This window comes from Cloeon dipterum, chromosome 1 (assembly GCF_949628265.1).
Source record: "Cloeon dipterum chromosome 1, ieCloDipt1.1, whole genome shotgun sequence".
NCBI classification, from domain to species: domain Eukaryota; kingdom Metazoa; phylum Arthropoda; class Insecta; order Ephemeroptera; family Baetidae; genus Cloeon; species Cloeon dipterum.
The window spans coordinates 10,250,269-10,269,110 of NC_088786.1; the positions used below are offsets into that span (position 1 = coordinate 10,250,269).

Below are 18,842 nucleotides of genomic sequence, written 5' to 3' on the forward strand. Positions count from 1 at the left end.
GCCCGCCAGCCGAGGAGGAGAAAAACAATACCCGCGCCGCGCGGCGAAATAAGCGAGTGGGCGAAGAGAGAGAGAGAGAGAGAGAGAGAGAGAGAGCCAGGTGCAGGCAGCAGCGCACGCGGCTAATCGGGGATTATTTTTTGATATCGCGCGAGCGGGGGTGCGAGACAAGTGGTTGCAGTTCGCAGCCGCAGCTCTCTCTCTCTCTCTCTCTCTCTCGCCCTTTCTCGCTGCCATAGCCTCCCCAATCCGGCTGCACACTTGACTCCTGCTTGATTGTTTGTCGCCACCCAGAGCGAGCGACGGCGGCGGTGGCTGCTGCTGCTTTTGCGCCCGCTTTAACTCCCTCTCGCTCACTTTATACCAGCTGATCCGAGAGCGCCGACCGACTCGTGAATTTCCCTTTGCTGCCAACATCTACATCTACACCCTGGGCGATTGCCATCGGAGCTAACGATTTTTTAATATGATTCGATTTGATTGCTCGCCTCCGTCAGTTGGCGACATTTTTTGGAGGTTTATGAAATTTAACTGGAATTAAGCAGATAAAAGATAATAATTTCATGCAACGGCAAGCACTGCCGTTTGTATTCAATTAGGAGAGAGGAATCATCACTGTTTAAGGGATTTGTTTTGGTGGCCCATTTAAGAAGTGTGATCTGACACAAAGTTGGGGAGTGGACAAAATCATGTAAGCAAATTTGAGAGATACTTATTAAGCAGGTGATTGATCAACTTTTTTTCTATTAGAAAGCGAATTTTTTCGGACCAAATAATAAGCACGAAGGACGTATTTTTGCCTTTGAGCCCAACTTAAGATTGACTGAAACATGTATTTTTTGCATCGCAAAGTTTCTTTTGAAACCTGTTGATTGTGCTAATAATTGGTTCTGACAAAAAGATAATATATAATTTGATTTGATATCGGTCAATTTAGTAAATTTAGTGTCACTTTTTCAAGCACATTTTACATTTCTGTTGATCTGATTTTTTGTCGTTGAAAACCTATATTTCAAAATTGATTTTGATCTGAAACATTAGTTAATTTTCAATAAAATCCTCTGTATCCCCTTAATATTATTACTCCTTTTTAGAGTTCAATTGTAGCCATAGATTCGCTTGTTGATTTTGAATAGCTCGGAATAGTCTAAAATTGTGAACTTAAAAAACTCGAACTGAAACACAAAACTGACCCTGAAAACGATTTTTAATAACAAATCTGAGCCATGATACAGCCGACATTTGTGTAACAGCAGAACTGACTCATAAACAGCATAATCAACAGCAAATATTCCAGCTCAAGAAATAAAATCAGTGAAACTTGGTGAGAGCTGCATTATGATGAGCTTTTTAAGCTTCGCTATAAAATAGCCATTTAATCGGTGAATAATTTCCAACGCAAGAGTGAACTGAGTTTCACGCGAGAGCATTTTTCCATCAATTTAACGTCAAACTTATCGCACACGGAATTCAAAGAAAACTACCATTTGGGGTGCTAAATCAGGGTGTGTAAAGAGAATTCTGGCTCGGGTCGGCCGGCCGTAGCTTTGCGGGTGGGTCACCACTCTCCCCATCGCTGATAGTGTCGCCCTCGACAGAACCTATATATGCCGTCGCCGCCGTGCAGCACATATACGCGATTTATACACACGCACACAAGCAGGCCCGCCGCGCGCGTTGATTCCCTCCTGCTCCGCGTGCCGGCCGGCGGGTCTGGTCCGCCCGCCCGCCCGCCTGCCGCCCGAGATCGAACGCAGACCGCCCTTGAAAAATCGGAAACGGTGCTCATTGCTGAATCAATTATTCAACGCGTGCCGCCCGCCCGCCTGCGAGCAACCAACCGACCGACCGACCGGCGGAGCGAGCAGACGAGCCAGCGACCGGCCGACCAGACGTTCGTGATACCGGAAGATCAAGATAAAATTTTATTTATGCCTTGGCTTCGCTGCGCCGCCGTTGTTGCCGTGTGAACTGGCGCGGCAAATAATTCCAGCAAATTACGCCGGTTCAGCCCACTATTAGCTGTATAGTACTACTTTTTAGTTTTTAAATATTAAAAATTAGAAAATGCTTTACAATCTCAATAAAATTATGTTGCAAATAAAACTAGGGTCACTAATTGTTTGCAGTTCATATTTTCCTTTTTAATTACACAAATTTTTTCTAACTATTAATCAATTCAACCTATTTTAAGTAGTTTGGTTCAAACTTTTTTAGTTAAAATTTTGTATCATATATATTTTGCTGCCAAAAGTAGAAGATTTATTTTAAGTTTATATCTTTCAATCAATATTCACAAATATTTCAGAAATACTGATCATTAGTAAAATTTTGTCTGTTAAAAATAACTCTTAAGGAATCCACATAGAGCATTTGACTGTTTAAAAAATTTTATAGGCAATTTTATACGTAGCTTTTGGTTAGTGGCCGCAGGGTTTTTTATATTCAGGCCGATTTAAAAGAATCATCGGCAAGTCCGGTTGGAAATTATAGCATTGCACATTCTGGTCAACATATTTTTTAAAAAAGTTATTTTAGATCTTTATTCGTCATTCTATGCGTTACAAGATGTAAATTACAAGCTGTTTAATATAGCACGCATGTACTGATTTAGATGATTTTATTTTAATTTTTCAATTTTCTCCCTGCTTGATCTGAAATACAATTTTTGAGGATTTTATTGCCACTTTGGTAATTTGAACACAGCCTGGGCTCAGGTTTTTGTGAAAGGATAAGAATTTGGACAACGTTGAACCTTTCGTCTCGATAATTTAAACAACTTTTCTCTCTGATTAAATGTTGCTGTCTTAAAGCCGTTAAAAAGGTTTTTAGATTATAAAACGTTGTATTGGATTGATTGGCTTATGACAAAATTGACACGTAAATCAATTTACACTTTCAAATATTTTTAATCCACATAAGCCAATCAATTCAATACAATGTTACAAAATTTTCAAGTTGAACTCAAAATTTTTTCGATGCATTTGAGGCCATGAAGTTTTGCAGTAAAATCTCAAAATTTATACTGGCCGGAGCGTATTTAAAATCCATATGAATTTGTGCTTTTGCATCGGTTTTTATATCAAAGTATTAAAAAAAATTTAAAACAGGGATCAGACTCTTAGAGACAGTGAAAAGAGACATTTTGGGAGGGTTAAAAATATATATCAATTTTAATAAAAGTAAGTAAAAAAATTAGTTACGTAACAACCAATTAGGAGACGGACCAGAAAGTCTCGTAGCCTTGGTTTGAAAAATATTGAATCCTTTGGCCTGTGATGAAGATAAAATGGCAGATATTTTTACTGCAGCACCCCAGTGTTTACCAATTTGAGCTTTATAAAAAATGCAAAAAGTATAATAAAATTATTGAATGCACGATTGTTAGAGTTATTATTTAGATTTACCTGCATTTGCAGTAAAATTTATCAAAAAGACAGTTTGAAATAAACACAGCGTTTATTAGACATGAAAAAGGCATCGGCTATAAATAAAAATCAGTGCTTGGCGTGTCTGTCTTGATGTATGCAACCGGTCTGTCAGTCGCGTCACACTGGTTGCCGATGCACGATTTAGCAGGCGCTCCGCTTACTGGAGCTCCTCCTTAGAAAAGATTGTTGATTCAAATAAGCGGATAATTGCTCGCGTTTGCCGAGCGACTGGCTTCTGAAAAGGTAGCAGTGTAATTTGTTTTGTTGGAAAAACTGGGGCACCTTTGTCTGTCCGTCTGAATTTTAAATGAGTTGCCTCTCGCCTGTAAAAAAAGATGGAGGCTGAGTAGCGGCATATTTTTCTTGCTCTTGCCGCGGCCGAAAGGAAAAATCCCCTTTGCAAAGAAAGCAGGTCCATCTCGGGGATGTATTCACCGTACACGTCCTGCATATGAATATTTAAGCGGCAGTGATAATCTGATAGTCACGTGACACCCAATGCGGAGCAACAGGCAATGCGCCTTGTCGTCATGACTACAGAGCACAGCATCCGCAGCAGGCAGGCAAGTCGCCGCGAGCCAACAGAGTCCAACATGAACTCGATGAGCTCAGGAGGCGGCGGCGGAGGATCCTCCGGCCGCAAGACCAAAGAGGAGGAAGAGGACGTGAGTTGAGGCCCCCCTTTTCGCACTCTGCCCCCGAAGCCCCTTGCAGACTGTGCATGCCTCTTTTTCCAATCGCTCCTCTCACTTTTCCACCTTTCTACTCCTCACACACAATGCGGGATGCAGGCACCACTGCGGACGCTAACCTTGGGATAATGCGTCTTTTTAATCTGACGGGAAAAATCCTCGCGCCAGCCGATTCCTCCCAATTCCTGTCGGACGCGGTTATCGGCTCGTTTATTCAAATTAATCGGCGGTTAGGCAACAGCCTGTCGTGTTTATATTTATTTTACGGTCAATATGGTGAAAGTTTGCACATAAAAAGTTGCATACGAGTGCGGCACTACCCCCTCCCTATGCGGCGCTCGTGCCGCGCTGCCCCGCACCCTGCTGCTGCTGCTGCGATGCGGAGGACTTGGACCGCTAATTACCCTCTGAAAATCACACCACGCGGCTCGGTGCGTCGCTCTTCTCTCTCGTGATAAGTGGTCCTCGCGGCGACGTAAACTGCCTGGAATGTCAAGTGCCGGCTATGCAGTCAACCCAAGGCAAAAGTGTTTTACGCGTACACAAAAGAAGCGCCGGAGATGGCGCAGAGCATGCTGCTCTCTTTCTTTCTTCCCCGCGCCATAAAAAGCGTTGCGGATGTGAATGGGATGAGCCAATGAAATTTTAACACCCGACTTTTTATTTCAATCTGCAAACCAAGTTATGGCGTTCCCCTACAATTTTTTTCCTATTCATCCTTAATAGAGCGATCAAGGATACTACATAATTCAATGAAAAATTTACAGCCAGAGAACATAAAATATTTTTCCTGGAACATAAATTTTTCAATCACTCAATGACATATCAAATTATTTACAAAAAAAGGTATTGATTGAAAATTATCAGTATCTTAAAAATGCGAATGTTTCTGACTTATCAGAAAGATTTTGGAAACATTCTATACACTTTAAGATTTTTAAGCGTCGAAGGCCGAAGATTCTCGCATGAGACCAAACGACACTGCTTTGATGCAAATTCATTTCGAAAAATTTCAGCTTTCTGCCATTTTAGGTTGAGTTTTCAGAATTCGGATTACTGAAAATAAAAACTTAACTCAAAAACTGCGTTTCGTTATTCTGAACTTTGGGACTCTAATCTCTTCCAATGATACAGAGTATTTTGCAATGGAATTTGGTGACTTGCGTGACCGCAGCGTAAAATTGTTTCAACTTTTACGCCCAAATAGCTAACTTTGATGTAATCTCTATCAAATCAAAATCACTATCGAATATTTTAAGACCGATCATTTCTACTGCTGTCAAAGCGTGCTTTTCACTTTGATTTTCGTTCAAAATAATTTTTATAGCTTTCGCTGCAAATTTCGAAAGTTTCTTTTTAGGTTCCATTTTTGTAGCCAGATTTTCTAAACATAACTACTTTTAAAGATTTTTAAAGAGCTATCGCGTTTTTTGAATAATTCCAGACATTCATGGGAAAACTCAATTTCAAGCAAAAATTAAAATACAAGCATAAGAGCAGCTTCTGTTTCCTGAAATTAAGATACTTTCTCAAATTCATATTATTCTTAGGGCCTGTTTTATTCACTTAAATTTTGAACATCTAAGTTAATTTCCTTTTTACACAATAAAATAAACAATAAGAGAGCAGAAAAATATATAGTCAATAGTACCCGTGTGTCAAAAAACACTTAATCTACAGTTCAGTTTGTTTCTCAATTTGCCTATGGCAACAATCAAAGCGGCACATCACGTAAAGCACTCACTCTATGGCCACTCTAATATTTATAGACTCACGGGTTTAACGAGTGGCGGGGCGATAGAAACCAATTTCCCATCAGCGTATATACGCCAACAAATTAAAATCACTTTCGGGACGCTTCACTTATGACGCCAATAACGCCCTACTTTCTCCCCGACTGCACTGCCATGCGGCTCATGATTTATTAAAAGGCCCCTCATGGTAGCAATCGTGTGCAGTGCAGCTCACTTCAGCCGATCCCGTAGCAGCCGAGTGTTGGCTTGGCGTTGGCAGCGACCGATCCATTGTTCGCAGAAACTTATTCATAGCATGTATGCTCCGAAACGCGTACAATGTTGGCCGAGGTCTCAACGCGAACTAGATTAACGGCCCTGAAATACATGCATTTGGTGCTGCAAACTGCAACTCCCCGCGCGGCGTCTCGTATTTTGCGCAGCGTGCGCATCGCAGGCGATTTATCAGTCATCCGCACACACTCATGCTTCTGTCTTTAAGTTATTCATTTGACCCACTAAACTGCCAAGCGCCCTCTTATTTACATGGGAATATCCGGCAAAAAGTTACTTCAAACACCCTTTTTTTGTACCCATTTTCAGGATAAAATATTATCACACCACTTTGTCAATTGATTTTGAGCTTCTTAGGAATCCAACATAATAATTTTTTTACTATAAAAATGCCAATAAAAACGAAGTTCTGTGAGAGTTAGTTATTCGGTGAAATGAAGTACTAGATTTTAAAAATTAAATAACTTAATTGAAAATCAAAAAATGTAGAACACGTTTTTTTAAAACAAAAATATTCTGTTGTTGTTTGACTGGACTTCCAAAGATTTAAAAAAAATATTTTCTTAAAAAAAGTTGTGTGTTTTTCCATACGAAATAGATAAACGGAATTTGTATTTTTTTATAGTAATTAAAATTTTTGTTTTGATTCCATATTAATGTTTATTACAATATTTGTCATGAACTGAGGCAATACTATGACGCCGAAACTTGCCGGAGGAATAAAGGGGAGAGATTTTTTAGCAACAAGAATTAAGTCCGTTTCTTTCAGAATCTTTCAGAATATAGTAATATACAGAAGTTTATAAATATTTATCACGTTAAATTTAAAATTTTAATAATACAAAAATCTTTAGTTACAACATGTTTATTGTCCATATCGGAATAGTTCCTTGTTGTAAAATTAATATATGATTCTTCATACAAAGTTGTCAATTTCAATCAATCGCTATTTTTCTTAAGTCAATCTGAAGATGACCGCTGATAACTATTCTATCACGGATCTGCATCTTCAGGGATCACTTCATACAAATTTATTCTAACTCTGTTGTATGAAAACTACTCCCCTGCACGACAAAATGTGGAAATACGTGTATTTTCGATATCATTACACATATTGTTTATTCTAGTCTTAAGTCATAGCATAAATTTAATATTAACATACGATAGTAAAAAATGCAATCCAATCCAATTCGATTATATTTATGCAAAAGAGTCATTTCTGTACATATGGGTTAACTGAACAACGCTAAAGGAAAGTTTATAAAAATCAGACCAAAGGGGTCTAGACTCGCAGGGTTTCCGTTAGAAAATCACTTAGCATACAAAACTGTTTTTATGAGGAGCTATAAAATGTCATTAATTAAATTGACAAGAAAATTCAAAAGAAAGGAAAAACGAATTCAATAAATCTAAGTTTCAATGGATATATCAATCGTTGAGGTTCAATGAGTTGCTTGCTAATGCTAAAAATGCCTTATTTTGCCTGCTAAGGCAATTAGATTAAAAATGTTGTTGTGATTGATGATTTGTTTTGGAGAATTAATCTCAATCGAATTAAAAAACTTTTAAGCTAGGTTCAATAGTGTTAGAGAATCTGAATTTGCACTCTTCGTAAAAAGCTAGTTTTATTTTTACTCTATAAATAGAAACTCCCACTTTTTTCACTTTTTAGATCTACATTCGACATAAACTCTAAAGTTTGATTAATCGAATGTCAACTAGAACGAGTTATTTATTTAGTTGATTCTGATAACACGAAAAAGTGAGCTAGAACCAAACCGCTGATTCCGCTTGAAAACAAGTATGTTTACTAGACCCGGTGCCGCACGCACTAATTACACAAACCGCGAACTAACGAAAACAGCGAAATCGGAAACCGCGCCGCGCCGCGCGGCTTAACAAACGATATCAGTGTATCATCCGTGTGCACAACCGCAGTGCCCTTTTGCGGCGGCGACGGAGGCTCATGGTGGCGGCGGGTGTAAGGGGCGGTTCGGCCGGTGCTGCCTCTGTATTTGCTTTCCCGACCTCTTTCCCGGCACGCATTTTCGCCTTTTCCCGGCAGGTGTCCTTAACGGTGTGTGATTCGCGCGGGCGGGCCGTCCGTCCGTGGGCCGGCGCCAACCCGACACGCGCGTGATTTCGCGCGCCAATCAATATTGCACCCGCTCACCCGCTCTCTCGCTCGGGCTGACCCAATTCGCGCGAATCCCACCCGCGAGATCGGCGCCGGGGCGACGACGAGGGCCCCATCGGTCGACGCCACGTAAATTTTATCGGCGAGCTCGCGATCGCGGCGTCGGCGGCACCGCGTTTGATTCTCATTTGAGTCGTGCACCGATTGTCACGCGAGCCTCCGAGGGGGCGCAGGGGGTGCCTCTATCGATTCAGCGCGCGGCCCGGGCCGACTTGCGGTGGTGCCTCCGACAACTACGATCCCTTTGTACTAATTTCGCACCATGTCCGAGGAAGGCAATTTTGACGACGAGGTAAGCGCTCTCCGGCCAAAAAGCCGCTGATTGCACTCAACCCTTTGCACACTCACACACGTATATATTGACTGACAATGAGAGAATGCTTGCCTGCTTTAATTCGAGTAAGACATCTCGCAGAATGAGTTGTCGCGGAATGCTTTTTAACTAAGTGCCAGAACGACTGACTGATTTTGACTGCTGGCTCAGGCCACCTCATATCCTTTCACACAATCACACACTCGTTCTGCCTGCCTTTCTCATCTCATGCCTTTCAAAATAATAATAAAAAAGATTTTAACATCGCAAGAAAACTCTAAATTTAAAACGTTACATAGGATATTAACCCCGCTCCTTCTCAGGGTTGGGAATTTAAGACGATCGCGACTACTTTTCTGTGCCTCTCATATATATTTCTTTATTATACAAGTCAATTAGTTAATCGTATATGTTGTCTATCAGTCTAATCGCTTGTTAAGCCGGATAGACACTGTTGGGCACTCCAAAACACCTTAAAAATACAAAAACATCAAATTCTATGAATCAATTATTTTTTAATTTAATGAAATAAATAAATTTATCGTTTTTTGGAATTTGTTTCTTAGAAACAAGAAAAAAACCAAGTTAATAATGATATCTGACCTTTTGAGCCGCAAATTATTTATAATTCACTGGAAGTGGCTTTCAAACCGTAAATTTGGAAACAGATAATACATAATCAAGTTTGAATACATTTTAAACATGAATTCACATATAATTTTTCTTAGCAATATAATCCTCTTTTGTTCTGATTTTTACGAGCTTTTAAAAATTTTTGGACTAAGAAAATTTCCCAATCGTAAATTATTTTTGCCATGATTAATCAAATTGCGGCCGTGAAGCCATCTGAAATTGGTCTTTTAAAAAGCTATGATTTAAAAGGAATTGCAAGTCTCTCAAAGTTTGAGATAATTTGCAAAAACAAAAAATCACTTGAAAAATTGGTAAAAACACTGTAAAGTCAAAAAGAGTCTAAATTTCCCAACCCTACTCACACTCCATGATTCGAATTGTTTGTTTTCTAGCCTGCCGCTTTGTATTCATTGATATCAGATTCACGCCTTCCGTTATGTTAGCCCTCTGATCTTCTCCTGCTGTTTTGGTTTATTTTGGAAAGGGTATTCCCCTTTCACCACTCCTTCCAGACGTCGGAAGGGGCGCCTCGCGTGTACACATGCCTTTGATTGAAAGCTAGAGAAAGGGTTTTTCTGTTGGAATCGGGCCTGAGGAAACGAACGGAGGCGCATGCTTGGCTCACGCGGCACGCAAAAGGTCCCGGGGATATCGGCAGCAGTCAGTGAGCGGCCACCGCCGGGGTGAAATGAAAATCAACAAGTAATGGAGGGCAAGGAAGGCCTCAAAGATGACGTAAGCACTCATTTTAATTACCACTCTCTAATTACCGGGGGGCTGCCATTTAATTCGTCCCGCGTGGCAATGCACGCGATTCAGTCTATTAAACCTTATCTGCTGGGGAAATTAAGCGCGCGCGGGCCTGACTGACACTCGGGCGGGCAAAGGTGATGCCGGGTGCGCGATAAATAAATTACACGCCCAGATAAATGTCCTCTGATTCCCCAGCTGCGGGTTTCATCACGCGCTCTGCGACGAAATTTGAATTTTCGCCGCCGGCATCACGCTGATTAATTTTTCTCTCCACTCTTTTTGCATTTTTTCAGTCGACACGGTAGGGACCGCCTGCTTTTTTGGCTCCTTACCTTGATCATTACTATACATATATAGCTTAACTTTTATGCATGATCAATTATTGCATTTGCTGCCTGAAACTTCTTGCTACATTCGGAGTTGAGAGACGGCATGACTTTTACAATAACTCCCTCTCTTTAATACATTATTTAAACTTTTCTTGTATATTAGTACGTATATATATACTGTATTTATTCTGATTATCGGAATGAGTAACTAAACTTTGCTGGTAGTATAATAATATATTACAAGCCTTTATCAAGCAGCCAGCCACTTTTGTACATACAGAGCAAAACGATTATATATAATGCTTAGTATGCCCACTATAAAATAAGAGAAAAATGGGTCGTCATTCCACGTACCGTGCCGGCATTTCCCTCGGCCAGTCCACACCACGCAAGAAAATCAAAGAATATGCCTATCGCTTCAGTCCATATTTATCCGAGAAGTCATTTCCAACTCGGTAAAAAAAAACCTAAACTCCGCCTTGGCATGTGAACAAAATACATGCATCCAATCTCTTCGCTTCCTGACATATCATTTCTCCGTTTAACCCTTTAACGACGCAGAGGGAAAATCAATAAACCAAAACTATTTTTACAGAAGTTAGTTGCTCCCCCGTTCGCCAAGTTAGTTTCGGATAAATATGCATGCGTGTGCTGGGCAGCAGCCCACGCGCTCGCTCTTTGAAAGCCGAGAAGTTGTTCGGTGTGGACTGGCCGATCGAAAATAGTGAGCGGCCGATTTGAAATGCAAATGCAGAGACGTGGGTAAACACGGCACTGACTGACGGCTGTTTGACGTGTACGCACACAGGAGTTGGTGTCGAGCAATGCGAACCAACGCAACTGGCGGGGCATCCTGATCGCCCTGCTGGTCATCGTATTCGTGCTGGCACTGATCGTCACCTCCGTGGTGCTGCTGACGCCGCCCGATGAGGGGCCGCGCGTCAAGGGCCATCGCTTCAAACTGGCCGACGTGCTCGGACACGAGTTCCTGCCCCTGCGCTTCAATGGCACGTGGGTGTCGCCTCACGAACTCGTCTACCTGGACCACCATGGCGGCATCAGCCTGCTCAACGTGCTCAACGCCTCCTCCAAAGTCCTGATGAACAATCAGACCTTTGTTAGTATCCCAGCATAAACAGACGAGAAAGAAAGAAAGAGAGAAAGATAATAAAAACGAGTCGCGGGCTCTTTCAACAAGCCGTGATGGAAGGTCATTGACGCGCGTGATTAGGAAACAAACTGTTGCTTTGATCAATATACATACACTTGACTTCTTCTTCAGACTCGAGAGGCATCTATGTATGCAAATATGAGGATCGATGAATATTCTAAGAGCAAACGTCGGGAAAGCAACAGATACATGGAAAATCTCATTTCTTTATCTTTTCAAATAGAAAAGTCAAAGAGGCATGTATATTTATTTATAGATCTATGTAGTGCAATTACGTCAAAGCGCCTCTAGATTTTTATGCATCTGCCGGTGCTATTCTGACCCCGTTAATCGAGGATATATTTCTGGAACCTTGGGAATCGAGTCCATTTCCGCGTTTTGATGCTCAGTCACGAAAAGCGGTGCTCTCCTTCTGGAGAAAGGGTCGCATTGATTCGAGACATTTGACGTTAATCTGGGATTATGGGACGTGTTTTATGTTATGAAAATTTAATAGCTTCTACCACCTAACCGCTTTTGATAAGTGGCTGACTGATATGCCAATTATCATTTGTACTATCTCGCGAGTATACAAATTACCACCTGTACTTTTTGGTTTATTTTTCCGTTCGTGACACGGTAAAATGCAGGGAATCGGCTACCAAGCACGATGTCTGTTGAATTAATGAAAAGAAATATCTGTTTTAAATTCAAGAAGGATTTACTCGAATCGGCAGTCAAACAACTCCGAAAATAAACGAGCTGGAAAGAGATTTGGACGCAATCCAATGAATCACGTACGCCACCCGCGCCTTCCTACTGGCGAAAGAGCCCCGGCTCGGTACATTTTGCCTGAGTTAACTTGACAAATGGTGTGTCATTCGCAGAGGAGGCTGAATTCTGCCAAATTCACCCTCTCGCCGGACCACCGGTACATTCTACTGGCACACAACGTCCAAAAACTCTTCCGCCATTCATATCTCGCCCAGTACACAGTCTTCGACATCAGTACCACGTAATCCCCCTTGCAGCCGGCCGGCTAATTTAAAACTAATGGCCTAATTTCGAACAGAGAGCTGTTTCCGCTTACACCAACCCCAGAAGATCCGACCCACCCCTACTTGTTGCACGCGGCGTGGACGCCCAAACAGGGACACGCCTTGGTGATCGTCTACGAGTACGACATCTACTACCGTCCGGGGCCCAGGGGCAACTTGGTCTACCGAGTCACCTCCGACGCCGTGCCAGGAGTTATTAGCAACGGGGTGCCTGACTGGGTCTACGAGGGTGAGTGTGAAAAAAATTATCTACGTGTTGCGTCGTGCTCGTCAATAATGCAAGATTAAAAAAGAATATGAGTTTTACAAATGTTTTCCTTGAATATTTCACGAAAACTGTAAAATAAAAATCAATTAAGTGCTCTTTTGCTGTTTTTGATAGAATATTTTTCAACACAAATTTTACGAGAGGAAAGAAAATTAATACTGCCGGTCTTTTTTTTGGACATACAAAAAATATCCGTTAACAACAGAAATGTGTTTCCAATCGATTGAAACCAAGTAAAAAATTAGAAAATATTTATGAAAAAATCGAAAATATCAGGCAGAATAAATAATATTTTTAAAAGTTTCAAGGAAATGTGAATGTTAAATGGAAGGGAAAATGCGCTCTTTCCTGATATTAATAAACAAGGAAATCATTTCCACAAGAATTTTTCAGAGAATTCTTTCAAAGACATGGAATATTGTTTACAAATCAGCTCCATTTCGAATTGATTTTCCATCAAGTCTGATGTACTTTTTATAACTTTTAATCAATACAGCTCACTGACAAAATATACGCCGCTGCGTCGACATCAAACTGGGGCTCAGCTCCATCTGCTTTTTACGGTTTATTAACAAAAACAAACTACACGGTGACGCGCTACCGAGAGGGATGATTGATGACTGGTAATTATTGCAGAGGAAGTGCTGGACAGCAATTTAGCGCTATGGTTTGCTGAAGATGGCTTGCTCATCTCGTACGCCACTTTCAACGACTCGAGGGTGGAGGAGCTCAAATTTCCCTGGTTTGGCTCACTGGACGAGGGGAAACTGTACCCCGACATCCGCAGCCTGCGCTACCCAAAGGTAATCAATTCCAGAGTACAAGCCCGAGGCATTGTTTTGAGACGAAAAATAAATTGCAGCCCGACACTCCGAATCCCACGGTGACTCTGTGGGTGGCGGATTTGGCCGACCCCAAGAACATTCGAAAGAGGGATTTGAAGCCGCCGTCCGCCCTCGATGACGAGTGAGTGCTCTTTATATTGCGCACTTTTTCCTAAAGGGTCATTAGCTGCTGGCTTTTCCACCGTGATTCTGATCAAATCTCCCTTCTCACATCTCGCCCCGAGAGAACGCAAGCATAGAGCGAGATTTCTCAGCCGCGATAGCCGGCACGTGCGCTCGCTACCAGCAGGAAATTGATTTGAAAATCTAACTACTTGCACCGAGAGAGCCATAAATTACACAAACGGAAAATTCCTGCATAATCAGATTATCGCTGCTTTTATCGCCCTGGCACACTTTACGACCTCCGCACACCCCACGCGGAGACAATGCATCTCGCTCCCGCCGGTGCACTTTACATCTAGAGTGTATGTGCCGCGCGGAAAAGGCTTTATTATTGTAGCAACGTTGTTTCGCGTGACTCTGTAGCTGCCTTTTACTTTTCACGTCGAGAATTGCTGCAGCGTGCTTGTTTCACTGCCTAACGCTGTCAATAATTTACCAGGGAGTTCTACTTCACCTCGGTTACCTGGGTCAGCCTCACCGAGTTGTCGGTCGTGTGGATGAATAGGGTGCAGAACTTCAGCCTCGTGTCCGTCTGCAAGAGTCCGCTGTGGATGTGTCAGGAGGTGAATTGTTTATCATATTTGTTCGCCACTGCCCAACAACTTGATTCTTTTTGTGTAGAAAGTTCCATCAGCATGAATATATATTTTATTTGTGAAAACTTTTTCCCATGATTAGTATGAGAGAAATTAAAAATTGTATTTTATTGAAATTGTTCTGATTCTTTTTTCTAAACTTAATAATTAGAAATCGGCCTATGAATGAAATTATGAGAAGAGAAATCAAATACCACTTTTGGTATTGTACTAGCTACGCAGGCTTCATTAATAGTGCTCTACCTTTAAACACAATTTGTTTAGAATTAGTTTTTATCATTATTTTACACTTTTAAAAAGGTTTTATTATTTTATATTCAAAATTAATTTAATAAGAATGAGATAAAAAGACAAGTACTGCTTGGTTTAAAATCTTGTTTTAACTTAATAAATAAAAACTTGTTATATATTTAAAAATAAATTCTTTTGAACTCAACTTTGCAACATGATTAAACTTCACGAAAATTGTTTTTTTTAATACTGGGTCGATTTAAAGTTTCGATGTCTTAAATCACAACATTATATACTTATACGATGATAGGCATAATTAAGTCACAAAAGAACAAAGAAATCAATAATTTGCCCACTTGAACAGTAGGAGTCTAGAAGTCCGCAGTGAAATCAAGCTGAGAAAGTTTATTTCCGTACAGAAACTGCAGATAAAAGCAAACTAGCTGCTGGGCAGCAAACCGTCGTTTCTCAAAAATTTAAAAGCGCTGACGGAATATTTATAGCTTCTTCCCATTCGTTGCGTGTTTATTTACAATTTCTTAACTGCTTACATTGAACCCCATTGTTTTAACATTTGCAGGTGCACCGGGTGACGATCGAGAGCCGCGGCTGGGTTCCTGAGTCGCGGGGCCCGCCACTCTTCTCCAAAGACAGCGCCAGTTTCGTCACCCTGACACCCATTCGCGACGGCTCGGCCGGCCGCTTCATGCACGTTACCCTGGTGGACACGGCCAAGAGTGGGACCTTCTCGCTAACGCACGGCCGCTTCGACGTGGCCAGCATCGAGGCGTGGGACCATGTGGAGAACAAGATCTACTTCCTGGCCGCGCCAGAGGGCCGTCCCGGGCAGCAGCACCTGTGGCGTTTCACCCTGAGCGGCAACGTGGCCAGCAGCCCCCAATGCCTGACGTGCCCTTACCCTGACGTGACGACGGACGGCGAGGCAAGCTACATGGAGGACTCGGACGAGGACGTGGACCCCGAGGACCTGCTGTCGACCACGACGACGACCACGGCGGCGCCCCGCAAGAGCAAGAAGGGCAAGCCGCCTCCACCGCCACACCCTAGCACCCTGGTGTGGCGGCCGTGCCTCTACCACACGGCCGTGTTCAGCCCCAACAAGGACTACGTGGTCGTCGAGTGCCTCGGCCCTGGGGTGCCTTTCACCAGGATGTACACCACCAGGGAGAGTCCCGACGGGCTGCGTCTGATCGCCACCCTGCAGAACAACACCAAGCTGCAGGAGCGAGCGGCCGGCATGGCGCTGCCGCAGGTCAAGACGTTCCCCGTGCAGATCTCGGGTGGATACCATGCCAGGGTCAGGCTGCACCTGCCGCCAGGTCTGAGGGAGGACGAGATCACGCAGTACCCGCTGGTCGTGCACATGTGAGCCGCACCTGCTATCTTATTAAATATGCACGGGAGCCTCTTTTTCAAAGAGTAGCCTTTTTTCATAATTAAAATTAATCAGGTCAGCAAATCTCTTTACATTGACGACAAAGCAAGATTGCTATGATGTACATTTTCCAGCATCTCCTTTTGAGGAAATTCACAAATGATGGCATTTATTTTTGAATTGCTGTTTCAAAATACTCATTCTGCGGGAAATATTATTCCCTCTGAGAGCAATTTTTTACTAGTTCCATTTTGTTCATTTGATATTCTGAGCATTTTTTCCTCTGCGCAGCTACGGCGGGCCTGGCTCGCAACTGGTGACAGAACGCTGGAGGCTGGACTGGAACACGTATCTCGCGTCGAAACGTGACTATATCGTGGCCCAAATTGACGGACGTGGTTCCGGAGGCCAGGGCGAAAAATTGCTGCACGAGGTGTACCACCGGCTGGGCACAGTTGAAGTCAAGGACCAGTTAGAAGTTACAGAGTGAGCAAAATTAATTCCCAATAATTTAATTCTTCATATTTCGAAGCGTTTTTTAACTAGACTTTAATTTCCTTTGAACTAGTTTTTGAAGTCTTGATTTTTTCATTTTATTTAATAATCTAACAGAAATGGATGTATTATGATCATCTCTCCTTTATCAAATATATACAATCTTGGATTAAATGTTACAATTTATTAATATTCTCATATTTTATCAATGGTCATTTTGCTGAACATAAAGCTTACTTTTTTTAAACCTACATAGCTTTCAACGATAAATTGAAATGGTCTTTTATCTTTCCAGCATTGTAATAAATCTTTGCAACGGCTGCGGCCCGGCCCTATTTTCCATAACTATCCTCTTGTGTGTAACAAAGGCAATTTACCAAAGGCAATATTGATTCGCAGGTACCTGAGGGACACTTTCCACTTCATTGATAAAAGAAGGGTGGCTGTGTGGGGCTGGAGCTACGGTGGTTTCGTGGCTGCGATGGCCCTAGGACGGGATCAAGATATTTTCCAGTGCGGCATCTCCGTCGCCCCGGTCACTAACTGGAAGCTTTATGGTATTAGGGCGGCGCTCATTTAATTTGAGAAAAAGACTAATACAATTTCGAGCAGATTCCGTGTACGCTGAGCGGTACATGGGGTCGCCGAACGTGACGGCAAACTACAAGGGATACGACGAGGCGGACGTGACGAAGCGCGCCGAGTTCTTTCGTGATAAGATGTTCTACTTGATCCACGGCACCGCCGACGACAACGTGCACTTCCAGCAGTCGATGATGCTGGCAAAGGCACTCACTTTCAAGGGGGTGCTATTCCGGCAGCAGGTCTACCCGGACGAGAGCCACAACTTGAACGGCGTCAAGCGCCACCTCTACCGTTCGATGGCCAACTTCTTGGACGACTGCTTCCGCAAGCAGATGCCGCCGGACGCCAAGCCGGGCCTGAAGAATGATTAGAGTGCCATATCCACAGAATTTTAGCAATATTCACAAAAACACACACACACACACTACTAAAAGAAATTTAGCAATATTAGGGACCATGGCGAGGAACGCCTGTACATATTTCAATTTATTGATCTCATCGGTTCCTCCTTCCAATGGCCACCTCTTATTAATGACGAAGACGATGATGGTGACAGCATCAAATAATAAAATTGCATCTTTATGAAGAAGAAGAATAAGCAAATTAATAATTGAAAATCGATCGCAGATAATTAATACATGATAAGAAATTTGAAAATTCTCTTCTCTCTTTGTGATACTATTAGATGAGCAGACGAGCATGGATTGTTATTGAAAAAGAAAATTACTTATTAAAATATTGACTAAGGTTACTGTAGACGAGCGCACTTGAGATTATCTCTTTAATAAATCTGATTACAATATTTTAACCCCGCTTTTCTTCCACGCGGTGACGAGAGAGCACCTATTCACTTCAATGGCACAATGGCTCGGCTGCAATTACTCATCATCCCTCACGAGCGAGTAAACAGACGCCTTTGTGCCGCGATGAGCCTCCTTTTTCTCTCACTTTCGCCGACATGAAAGCATGGCAAAATCGATTCCCACAAGGCCTCTTTGATTTATTACTGCAACACGCATTTATTCCGAGCTGTTTCATTAGCCTGGCGGCAGATTTTATTTGTAAATAGATTTTCCCATGGCAGCGCAGAGCACTTTGAATATTACCAGATATTTTTCAAAGGCTTTTAGAGATATTGGCTCTATGCTGGAAATTGAAAAGAGCAGCCGGTCGCCGTGTCGAGACAGCGAGGAGCTTATCGTCTCGCTCACGCTGGATTGGCCCGTCACAAAAGGGGTTAGCCGGCGGTGCATATATCAGAAAAGTAGAGCTCACTCGATCCACACGCAACTGCTGCAAGACGCTCCCGAACGAGAAAGCATAAAATTATTTCCTACTCGGAATCAATACACAACTACCGATTTCGTATTTTGGGTCAACTTGTGGCTGCAACCCGCTTTTGGAAACGTATTTTTAGATTCACCTCTTTACATTAAGAATTCTTTTCTTTTACTTGCGTTTCCCACTGTAAACATTTGAATAAAAGCAGATCAGTTATTATAGGTACTGATTTGTTCAACTCTCTTCCATGATTTAGAAGAAAATTAAATTTCCCGAGAACTTCTTGAGAAAGTTGAACCGTGGTTAACTAGGAAAAATCTAGACCATTTATGGTGACGCAGTTGATTCTTCGTGTATTATATCAGATGCATCAAATATGCTTCGATCACGCTCTTCC

General features: G+C 42.2%; 1 protein-coding gene across 8 annotated transcripts; it reads left to right on the plus strand.

The window, feature by feature from the left end:
• Nucleotides 1-3,931: 3,931 nt before the first annotated feature.
• Nucleotides 3,932-17,966, plus strand: Dpp10 (Dipeptidyl peptidase 10). Of its 8 annotated transcripts, none has more exons than XM_065475643.1 (12): nt 8,061-8,639; nt 9,806-10,028; nt 11,184-11,492; nt 12,413-12,540; nt 12,598-12,812; nt 13,488-13,654; nt 13,714-13,817; nt 14,301-14,424; nt 15,269-16,074; nt 16,376-16,570; nt 16,979-17,136; nt 17,192-17,966. In XM_065475643.1, the coding sequence occupies exons 2-12, from the start codon at nt 9,999-10,001 to the stop codon at nt 17,533-17,535; spliced, it is 2,580 nt and encodes an 859-aa protein (XP_065331715.1). In that variant the 5' UTR covers nt 8,061-8,639; nt 9,806-9,998; the 3' UTR covers nt 17,536-17,966. The 8 variants fall into 8 exon arrangements, with proteins under 8 accessions (XP_065331696.1, XP_065331715.1, XP_065331722.1 ...); XM_065475650.1 differs by having other exon boundaries at nt 9,852-10,028; XM_065475657.1 differs by having other exon boundaries at nt 9,856-10,028.
• Nucleotides 17,967-18,842: the final 876 nt, after the last annotated feature.